This window comes from Plectrocnemia conspersa, unplaced genomic scaffold (genome assembly GCF_051122295.1).
Source record: "Plectrocnemia conspersa isolate PC_06_02 unplaced genomic scaffold, ASM5112229v1 ptg000012l, whole genome shotgun sequence".
Classification (NCBI taxonomy): Eukaryota; Metazoa; Arthropoda; class Insecta; order Trichoptera; family Polycentropodidae; genus Plectrocnemia; species Plectrocnemia conspersa.
The window spans coordinates 10,312,580-10,325,036 of NW_028277176.1; the positions used below are offsets into that span (position 1 = coordinate 10,312,580).

General features: G+C 29.8%; 1 protein-coding gene across 7 annotated transcripts in view; it reads left to right on the forward strand.

Moving 5' to 3' along the window:
* The window catches only part of Zasp66 (PDZ_signaling and DUF4749 domain-containing protein Zasp66), a 40,634-nt gene that overhangs the window by 23,936 nt on the left and 4,241 nt on the right, over positions 1 to 12,457 (forward strand). For 2 of the 7 annotated variants that reach the window (XM_088199338.1, XM_088199337.1), the window contains exon 1: positions 8,269 to 8,479. The exons of the other annotated variants lie outside the window; for them this stretch is intronic. In XM_088199338.1, the coding sequence (XP_088055464.1) occupies positions 8,411 to 8,479 (69 nt within the window). In that variant the 5' untranslated portion in view covers positions 8,269 to 8,410. Of the gene's footprint in view, positions 1 to 8,268; positions 8,480 to 12,457 lie in introns of those variants that run through there. 7 annotated transcript variants of the gene reach the window in all.

Below are 12,457 nucleotides of genomic sequence, written 5' to 3' on the forward strand. Positions count from 1 at the left end.
TTATAAGTAATTAATTAATCACTGTTTATATAAATTAGAGCATCTGCTTTACACCCAATAAAGTTAATTAAATCAGCAGCTACTAAAAATATGTTTAATGTTAAAATCCGGAACCGTTAAAAAATATCAAACTTTCGAGACTTTTATTTATATGCTATTTTAATTTAAAGCTCTTTTTACTATTACAGAATCTTTATCTCCCTTTAGAATAATTGTATTGAACATTGAATATTTGTCTTCGGCTAATTATGAGTAATCAATACTTTAATTCTGAAATTTATTTATATTATTTCCCAAATTACCTTAATATTAAAATTATAGAATTTAATTTTGGCGTAACTTATTGAATTATTTATATTAAATATTTCCAGAGCTATTGTTAAAATATTACTAAATTATAATTCCAAAGTATATGTAATATTTTAGAATTTTTAATCGTCTTTACTATTATTATAATTAGAATTAGAATTTAAACTTCGATCTTGCATTTTTTGCACAACATTATAACACGATTTAAACATAGCTTATTTATTACATGACTTTCAGGCGAAGACCTATATTTTTAATTAAAAAAAATAATTAACACAGCTTTTTTGTTAATAAGTTTACACACTTTTTATGTGTAATTCATTTTTACAATATTAAGTTATTACCTTAATCTACAACATTATCAGTTTCTTAAAATTACTATCTTATTAAAGATGGCAAAAATCTCTTTGCAGACCTGTTATTTTTAATTCAAAGATTTTTTTAAATAGTTTTCAAAAACAGTTTTCAAACCAATTACGGCTAGCAATCAAAAATATTTTAACATATAACTAATTAACACATTTTACAATTTGGATGTACTCGCACGAGAAGCTTTACATGGCTTTTTTGTTTCAATGTTGAGTGCCGGAGCTCTTGTGAGGATTTTAAACCGAAAATTTGGCGCCCCCACTTTCTCCTAGGACTTGCAGGTGTCACAGCAGTAAGCACCTGAATGCAGATCATTAAACTACGGTTCGTTTCTTTATATATGTTTAGCTAGCTTATGCTTATACCTAAACACTATGTTATTGCTATATAATTATTTTTTTAATTAAGCTTTCTCGAGCAAAGTAAATTAGATTTCTATGTTTCTACTTTGAGAGTACCACATTATTCTGAAATTAAAGCATCGAAGTACATTACCCTAAAAGGTATTGGTTTAACTTAAAATAGTCAAGGTTACAATCTGTGCTCGGTTTTTCTCCATTTTTATTAGATGGACAGCTTTTTATGACTCGTGTCGTTTTTATTTCGCACATATAAATAGTAATGAAGAGTCAGATATATTTAAAGAGACATTCCCTAAACTTTTCTTGTCTTATTTATTTACTAATTTCTCTTAAACTTTACCATAATGAAGCAAGCGTAACATTTTAAAAGAAGGCAGATCTGCTTATTTCTGGATGTTACTACAAAGGTTTTTACAATTGCGGACGAGGAAAAATAAAAATATGCAGTAGTTTGCGTTATAAAGATACTTTTGAGACCGAAGGGGGTGGGACTATACAGCCAAATAACGCCGGAAGAGCTGGTAACAGTTTATTTTATGAACATATATATATTGCCACATACATAGAAAAATGTGGATGCCGCTATCAGGCGGTGGAGTTTAAATGGCAGTTCTTAAAAGTCAGAGAGTCTTCGCTGGCATGTCGAATTGTATTTTTGTCAGCTGTGATTTCTTGAAGCAGCTAGGATCTGTCGTGATGTGTCCCGTGTCCATATAGGGTCCTGACACGTTTATGTTTTTTTTTTTTGTACTATTTGTACTATTACTATTTTCAGTTAGTTGGCTTAGTTTGTTAATTTTGTATTTATGTTGAACTCTTTTCAGATTAAACATACATGGAAAATTAATATAAATAAATAATTAGCAAAATTAAAGTTATCTTTAAACATAATGACAATTTATGAGTAAGATGTTTGAAACGTGTTTTTTCATAATCTAATTTTTTCCTCAAAGAAAATGTATGCTGCTGTGGCAAATGAAACAATTTATTTTTTACAAAATGTTGTATGTATCATTTATTTTATGTTTTTGTCTATATTATTTACATATTTTTATGTAATGTATTTTCAATTTAATGATTATGGTAATTTTGTATTATTTTATCTCGAAAAATCCTGATGTAAATTGGCAGTAAAATTTTACACAAAAAAAATTGCGCTGCATACAAAGTTGATCTATAACATTAATGGAGTAATATAACCGTTATACACAAAAAAAATCAGTATTAAAAAATAGTTCGGCCCTGGTCTAAATAAAATATGAATGATATAAACCTCGACTAGTTGGCAATAATCTGAAAGCTTTGCCAATATATTGTTTCACGGTCGTTAGCTTTACAGTCGTTTTACCCCAAAATATTTTAATACCGTCTTATTTGGCACGTCTATTAGTCGCATTGGCTATACGATATGGCAGATTCTATTCGGATGAACTGCGTCAAAAGTGCACCAGGCACGACAGGGGCGGCTAGCCTGACCATCCACCATGTCCAATGTTACTCGTCGCAAATTTGAACATTTTGGATGCGAACCAAAGACCGTGGGCGTGTTGTATGTAATAGACGGATATTTCTGTATCGCCGTTGCAAAACTCGAACTTCGGCAACGGCGGCCCATGCGCGTTTCACCGTCATATTCGATATTATTATAATGACCCAATTAGTCTCGAGGTTTGCCTTCAATCGTCACGTCTTGGATGTTTTCAATTAGAGGACGCAATCTTATAGGTTCTAAGATATAAAAAATGCTTCTGACTAACGAGATTAATACAGAACATGACTTCATATCTAATAGAAAAAGAGCGTACAGAAAACATTTCTCCTTCTTGTATAAATAAAAAGTTGTATCATTATCTCCCTTAACTTTAAACTCACGATTGTATTGATACGTTATTCTGTTCTAGGAACTAGTTAAATTATGATTTTAAGAATCTATTACAGATATTATACAGATAATGAGTAAACAATATCATATGAGGCGTTAAGAATATTAAAGGCGTGCTCAACAAGTTTTGAAATAATGAACTTCTATTAAGTTATAATTGCCAACGAAAGTCACTATAATCGCCATCAATGTCTGGCCATTAACAGTTACTCATTTAAATCATTGAGTTAAAACGTAGTTTAACTTTAAAGCAAACTTATTTGCTATTCTATAATATAATTCAAACCATCTCCAATCACTCTCATGAAATCGGAAAACTTCAGAGGCTCAAAAAATGCAAACAATGTATGTATAATATATACAATTGATTCATTCATAGTGTAAATTACTTTCGTAGAATACTGTATGTAGTGTAAAATATTCAGTATAAACAAGCCAATAAAATAAATCAATATGTTACATATATTCAGATATAATCTATATTTTAATGTATAAAAATTCAGATAAAATCTATCTTAAAAAAATATTGGATCGATGCGTTAATATGTTTTCACGCATAAACATTTTTTGCGCTTTTAGCGTTAAATATTATACAGAGAGTAGCAAAAGCAATTAATCAATCAACGTTTTTATATATTGTAAAATTATCAATTTTATTTTTAATATTCGATCAATATAGATTAGAGAAATTATTCAATTTATTATTTAGTCTTATTGATGTTAGTTCAGTTAGATTGGTAATATTTGACATCATTTCGTCATACATCTAAATATAATTGAGTAATAAAACTTTCAGAATATATATTAACATCAATCAAAATACATTATTGATCAATTAAAGATTAATCATTGATGGGAAATCCATGCATATAATTTGTGTTACGCATTGTGTTTCATATACTTCCGATTGTATTGAATTGTTAATTTGGTATTAAATAATTGTTTTTTGATTCATCGATTAAGTTAGTAATCATCTCATTGTTCAGCAATGCGATGAATTTTGGCTTGAGAGTGATGTTTCTATTTACTCTTGAGATAAAATTATGTTAAATAATAAGATCATTAACCTATTTAAAAATATTTTCACTTTCTGTGAGACAAATGTTTTTGAGTCAGAAAAATCAGTATTTTTGTTATTATACATATGTAAATTGGATTGTTCCTTAGTCTTGCAAATTTTTCAATGACCCAAATCCAGAATCCCATTCATACGGACGATTCAAGATTTATTTCTGTTTCGATTAACGTCGTTCGTGGTGAATTGATCGACCAATAATAATCCTACAGACATACATAAAAATGTTCTTTAAAATACAGTTATTTTTCTCATAAAATATTGGCAAATATACAATAATCGGTAGATATAAAAATATAAAACATTGAAAATTATTTGTGTTATATTAAATTTCATAAGCAACATTACTAGCATGAATCAGTTTGCTATAATTACTAATGCAATATTGATCGGAAAATAGTAAAAAGCCTATACACAATTTCAAAGAAATGGTTGCATCTAAATTAACTTATTTATAAATTACTAAGAAAATAATAACTGTGTATTAGTTTGGACTTGATATTATTTATAGATCTAAGGAAAATGTTTTAAGTATTTAGATTTTTAATATATGTAGTCATAAAAATGAATCATTTCTATGCAACAACTTATAAAACGTTATTCAAGGAATGATTCAATTCACAAGAATTCTGTGTACGAATTCAATTTTTGTTCTGAAGTAATCAAAAGTCAGATTCTCGTATCTGGCGGCTATCAAGCACCCATCGTCGACAAATGTATATTATATTTATCGATAATAAGTCCACGTTACAACTGCAAATTGTGCAATCGTGACGTTTTTTGTACAGAGACGAATATATTTCTGTTCAAATTGTAAAAAATCTGATGCGCAGTGAATTCTTTTTACTTCTAAATATTTACGATCGAATATATTCGACTGTGTATTTTTTTAAAGATGAAATCATCTTGAAAGGTTTTCCTTGGGCATGAATTGCACTTTTATTTTGTTCTGTAAGATATTGCATATTGTGGAAAATTGGCAAGATTATTGAAATTTTGCAATCCAGTGCCAATATTTTCTGTGTCTGTGACGTTTGTTCATATGAGTGTCTATGAATAATTTATTAATGTTGATCATGTGTGCTCAATTTATTATGACATACAAAGTTAAAACTAGACCTTTTATCTAGTTGCGTTTAAATACTATTATTTATTACAAAAATAAATATTATTAGAATATGCAACGATAAAATATATGTGAAAGTATAAAATTATATACTTTCGAAATATTTGTTGTTTGCTTTTTTATCAACAGCATCTAACACCTGTCGATCGAAGAGTTGCCAATTTACGTCATCCGCCTTATTTTAGAATTACAATTATAAATATATTCTATTCTTATGTAGTTTAATCACTACACAATATCTTGAACGAAACCTAAAAATATCCACTATGTTCATAAATATAAAATTAATTATCTGAGTGACATATTCGAGTTTTATATAGATGACAATGGTAAATACTTTTCGAGAAAAATAATAATACTAAATAAAAGTAATTTGCCTAAATATAAAACATGTTTATCAACACGTCGTTAATGAACGTTGTGTACATTTTATGACGATCATATTTTCAAACAATTAGAATGCACGTATAAAATGTTTATTTTTAAGTACAATATAAAAATAAGTACATTTTTGTTGTCTGAAAAGGAAAAACATAAACAGCTTAGCTTACATATTTACTTATAAATATATATTTTTAATTTTATTATCTTTTTATTTCACTAGTAAAATTATAAGTTTATTTTAAAGCTATAAAAGAAACATGAAAAGAAGATGAATTTACACTATTTCATAGCTGTATAAAATGTTTTCTTAAAACGAGTATGGCGATTGATCTTAAAACACGTTTTATCCATCCCTCGTTTAGAACGTCTGTAATTTTTCCAACGTATGTAAAATTAGAGTATATTTACTATAGTTTCTGCCGTTCGTGAGATTTATACGTTTTTGGGTCACCTATTTATTATTATTAAATAAAATTAAAAAAATACTGCAAACCATTTAAAGTTTGCCAAGAATCGGGTTTCACCACGATTGTGATATATTTCGTGACTTCCGAGTATATATGTATTATTTGCGATAGATACTTGATAGATGCGTTCTTCAATGATTTAATATTTATATATCCTTAATATTTTTATCTTCTTCAGAGCCAATTAAATTATATTTTACGTTCATGATATTTTCAACTGAAGTGGAAAGCGGCTGCTTTCTCGATCTCAGTCGATAATGGATGTAGCTCCTCTTCGAGCGAGTTCGAATGAACTCTCGTGTGTCTCAAAATGAAAATATTTGGTGAAATCTCTAGATATGAAGGTTCCTACGGAAGTGTCTGATTTACGCGCTTTTTTTTAAATAGGGAAGGTACTGTAACTCTGCCTACCTTCAGCGTTTGGACAAATTCGACGATGATAAAGACACCACTCAATCATTGATTATGATTCATTTTAAGATGAATTAATGTAATGCGTCCAAATAATCGCGTAACTTGGCGTAACAAATATGCTTGGCAAGTCGTGAAGATTAATAATAATTTAATTTATTACGCTTTTAACACGTATTTGCGATAAATCTTTTCTTATGGTTGAGTGATGTGGTGCATATTTGTTGGCTGTTGTAGCCTTTTTTGAGTTTATTCGATGCGTTACAAAATTTTTATTCTTGCTATTTTACTACACAAAAAACTAATTCAGTAAATATAATATATGCTATAATTTAATAAAAATAATATAATAACGCGTTTTTAGGGTGTATGGACTTACGGTAAAATCAGGGCTGATCGCCTGGGGCACCAAAAATTAAAATAAAGGCAAAAAATGTTCAAACAATTTGGCTAAAAAAACTTAAATTACTAAAATAAATAATAAAAATAAGAGAACACTTAAAAGGTATGAAAAGCTCTCTGGCAAATCATAACCGTGCAGCGACTTTTCAGCCAATTCTTGCACTTGCTTATTTGAGCAACAAAATATGTCCACGCAACTAGAAAGTTACATTTGCTTAAGGTCGAATTGTGCAACGGGCTAAATTTTAACGGTGCTTTTTTGTCGTCGGATGGAGTGTTGTTTCCGCAACCGTTACGCAAAAAAAAATTCTATATAAAAGGACATCATGACTGTTGTTCGATTGTTCCCTTTTTTCTTCTGGATATAACGAGGGCTATTGTGGTGGTCCGCTCAGTTACAGTCTTTTGTCACGGTCATCTTTATAATTACTGTGGTTAGAACCCCCACAAAAATATTAAACTATTCATAGAAAAAATTACATGTTAAATTGAACCTAAAAATTTTGAAAAAACAGACGTGGCTAAGACTCTTTCAGTCTCTTCGCTATAGGAGTTGAACTCTGATGAATAATAATTATAGCTCACGATACAATTCTAGTAAAAGTTATTTTTATAGCTAATCATTATGAATAAAGAAGCACGTATTTATAAATTTGCGATTATGTGTCAATAATTATTAATTCTTCAATACACTTTTTATTAACAATTGGTTTCAGGATACTGTATATGTTGATTAAATTATTGCATATTTTTAAAATAAAAAGTTGGAAAATGCAAATATAAACTGTAATATATCTGTTAAAAATTATAATAATGAAAAAGTATCGCGTTGATAAACAGCAGATATAAAATCATGTTATTATGAGCAAACTGAAATGCGTGGCTCAGATTGGGTGCGATATAATACGTAAGAACTACGATAAATATATACATATGTATATAAAATATATATTTTTGTTTAAGGAACATAGTAAGTTATTGAATTATAAAAATATATTATTTGATATCTCTTTCGTATGTAATGAATCAATTTTTTTAATAATTAATGAGAAAGTTTTTAATGTAAAATATAATTAATGTAAAATATAATTAATGAGAAAGTTTTCGATTACTTATATAAAAGAAAATATTTATCTATATTCATCACTGTAGTTATATTATATTATATAATAAACAAATCTTACTTAGATGAATGAATGCGTCGGGTCACATTCATCACCACTATGACAACTAAAATAGCAACTAGCAATCTAATATCAACTCATACATTCTTTAAGCCTACGTATATTTTTAAATAATATTTCACTATATCCATCAGCAATTGTCATATATTCTTCGAAAAAAATTGCGCTCGTCACTTTCCCACGAATACTAAAAAGAAAAACAACGCCAGTGACGTGTGTCAAGATCACGCAGAAGCCAGAAAGGTTCCAATAAAATAATTTTGGAATCCCTCCGAAAATCGCCCACGGTCACCCGCCTCTTGAGCGAAAACACCAGTTGGCGTCCGGACGCTCGGCACTCTGCTCCTCATCCAAGAGGGCAATCCCAAGTCCCCGGGGACTCTCCAACCCTGACGATCCTTTCTTCCCTTCGCGACGCGTTTCTTTTCTAGCCAGTAAAATGTTCGCCTTAAGGACCATTACCGAAGGATTTTACGACGGAAAGGAGGAAGAATCGGCCTCTCTATGGGTTCGTCATGACATTAGTAACTCCCAAACTGTATTATATGCGACTCCATAATTTACCCTTCTAAAAATATATGACTAGGAACTCTTAAGATTAAGTCCTATATAAAAACATTAGAATAATAATTTAATCTGTGATTTGTGTAATGTGCTTCTAATTATTAATATTTAAATATTTTGAGAATCGCTGCGCTGGAGTATCATATTTCATCTTAATACTGATTCCTTTAGTTTGAGTTGCGCAATAGTTGCTAATCTTGTCTGAAATACATCGACTGTGCAAAAAATTCCTGAACTCTTATTAAAATGGCGAATCTACCCTTTTGCGGTAAGTGATGTTTCCTTGGATCATATTGCAAATATCTACATTCATTATTAAATATTTACAATCTTGCAAAAAAGTAGTTTGGTGAATGTGTGGTTTTGATCAACCCTAAATTTTTTATAATATTAATAAAAGCAAATATAATAAATTTATTGAAAAATCTAATTTAAATAGTATGAATCAAATATTAAAAACTTTCCTGAAAAAACAGTGAGTATGTTATGATAATTATATAGATCTATACTATCAATATAAATTTAGCCAAGTTTAAAACCTTTGTTTCACTCGCCACTAACTTTATGTGATACGCACGCATTTGTGTGTTTCTTACACTAATTGGCTTTCGTACTGAGTCGTTTTATCAAACGAATACTGAACAAAATAGTCAGGGGACTACCAAACTAAAACTAAAGTCGAAAATAGCACGATAGACAGTGGTATATCTCATGCTTGACATTTAAATGTCGAGGATTCAAATCACTCATCACATATGATGTCTTTCAATTTATATTGCATACGAAAGGTCGTAATAATTAATTATTATAATTACTAGAGATATGACTTGCTAAAAACATTTCTAAATTTCTGTTTTCTGATTATAAAATTAAAATTCACTTTAAAGTGTAAATGCATTAAATGCATTTCTTAGGCTACAGTAAACCAGTACCAAAAATATGATATAAAAGTCCGATAGATTTTTGAACAGCCCACGTACATAAATCTCATAGCAAAAATCATGCGATGGAAAAGCGAGAGCGTGTTGTAACATTCTTGAACTCCCAACACCTACAAAGCTAGAGCTACTCAGTTCGCCGACGAGAAACTATTTTTGATACGCTCAAGTTTATATTAATTACGATCCCTCTATAAATACTACCCGTTTTTTCTCTCCTTCGCATATAACCAAGACCACTCGGCGCTTTTATGTCTTAAATGCGCCGTTCCAAAATCAATTCATCGGTGGAAATTAAATTTAGAAAATTTCCAGATACTTCTGATGTGGGTTTGGATCTAAGTCAGGTGTGCGCGCGGCTGACCTAGACCTCGCAGGAATCATGCAATATAGCCACACTGAATTATTTAATTTATATATAGAAGTGTCAAAATGGGTCAGCGGTTATTCAAGACGGCCTGCATTCGAGCCAATTATACAAATCGCTCACTGTGCGCGTAAACAAACCGGCTGGAATTTGCCGTTTTTGCTTTTTAGATGTGTCATCGTGGAGATGAGTGCAAAATACATTATATATCATATCACACAAACAATCTCCTGTGTTTGTTTCTAAGCTTCCCATACCGTTTCTTTCGAATGTAACCACAATTTATCGAGAAATACTTGCTGATGTTTTTTCACCTCTTCTTTCAAAGTCCTCACACACAAGATCTCGTTTGTAACGAACACTAGAATGTTTTAGAAGATTGAGGCTCTCTCCTAATATTGAAAGTTATTTACGCCTATCAATGGCTTAAATTCTCCATAGTTTCAGCTAGTCCTGAATCTCCTGCAGATATGTTGACACGACTACAGAATCATTGTGTGATGGAAGTAGAACTGTATCATCCAAAAAATTGATATTTTGTTGCAGGAATATCAACATCAGGACGTTCCCATAAAACTGTCCTATATATTATTTACTGAGTTATATTCATTTCTTCTGGTAATTGACATAAAAATAGGTAAGCCCTCGTTCAGTAGTTGCATAAGGTTCAAAAGTTGTAGCCCATTAAAAACTACAACCCATATCTAATCGGGCTTTAGCTTCAGTACACTGCGCGAACTGAGGCTAGGTCCGACCTCCTACCTGAGCTGTCACGTGTGACAGCCGCGGTCGGATAAAACGGTCTGTAGCATCACTAATCAATTTTATAAAATGTTTATGGTGGAGATAGCAGTCATTCGCGCTCCGCATACCCAAAAATGATCATTGATGATCAAGACCTTAAAACAAAGTCATTAAACATTTCTTTATCTCCGTTTCCAAAAATAAAAATACCAAAAAAAATCATTCTCTTATTCTTTTTATAATACATGTCAGTGTCAGTATATATTTTCCAATTATGACTCTAGGTTATGATTATATAGATATTTTCCAATATGTAAAGCAGAGTAAACCATCAATAAACTATTTTTTTAGTTATTTAAAATCCTTCAGTAAAATAGATTAGAGTCAGATGCATTATTAAAATTGATCTTTGCCTTGCTAATGAATTTTACAGTTGGCGATATTCAGAAAGATTGCATAATTGTTTTATTTTAACCTTTCTGGCTTTTACGTGATCTTGGTACGTCACAAGAGCGTTGTTTTTCTTTTGAATATTCGTGGGATGGCAATGAGCGCATTTTTCGGTGAAAATATGAGAATTGCTGAAACAAATATTATTTTAATTTATACATAATCTTATAGAATGCGTAAATTGATTTTTAAACGCTAGTTGATATTTTAGCTATCATGGTAGTGATGAATATGAGCTGACACGTTAATTTATCTTTGTAAGATTGGTTTGTTATATAGTATAAAAGTCTAGCAAGTCGTTTTAAAAAATCACATGGTGAAAGTTTAATAAAAGTAAAAATAGTTCTAATGCTATACTTACATAAAGAAATAGATTTGATTTTATAAATAAAAAAAGAATAATAATTACACACGAAAGACATCATTATTTATACAAGTAGATATATTTTTTATGCAGATATTTGGTGCTTACGTATTATATCGCACCCGATCTAAGCCACTCATTACCGGATAAGTTTTTATCTACTTTATATCATCGCGGTACTTTGTTGTGATCGTTTATTTCTTAATATATACCATATAGTTTATATTCGTCATTTACTTACATATTTTTTAAAGAACCAATGTTATATTCAACATATACAGCATCTTGAATTTAATTGTTTTTGCTGTTTGCCGTATAATATGAGGTGTTGAGAATATTAAGGGCGAACTCAATAAATGTGTGTTCTAATATAATCAACTATAAAGGTATTAAAAAGTTGTTTTATAATATTAACAATCATCTAAACCCATGGATCTAATCACCATCGGGTGATTGAAAAAGTTTATTTTTCATATTCAGATAATATACTATTTTATAAACTGTTACAACTACATATATCCTATATTTTTTTAAGTTATACTGCGTATTATAAAAAACATTATTGCTAAGTTTAAAATAATAAAACTTTATTGCGAAGATAAAAATTGTGATTTTGCCTTTAATATTCTGAATGCTTCATCTATTGTTTAATGAATCAGACTCTAAATATATGTTTTTTTTATTTTTGGTTGTGTGATAATATTTTTTTAATAATCTAAAAGATAGACAGGACATATATAAAACGTAAGAACTAGATATATGTAGTAAAAATATAATTTTTTGGGATAAAACAGGATTATTTTAATGACTGGGAACGCCCTATTTCTTTCTCGCATCTCATTTGCCGACGTTTCGACAACCGATGTTGGGGTCATCATCTAGAGCGTAATCTTGACCATATCATGGAAACATCCGCAAACAAGATACAAGAAAGAAAAGGCGCAATACTCAAGCCCTCACATCTCAAAAAGCTGAGTAGCGTGTTGAATAAAGCCGTCAAAAATTTAAAAATAAAAACATACGTTTATTTAAAAAAATAATACATAATTGTGGCTTTCT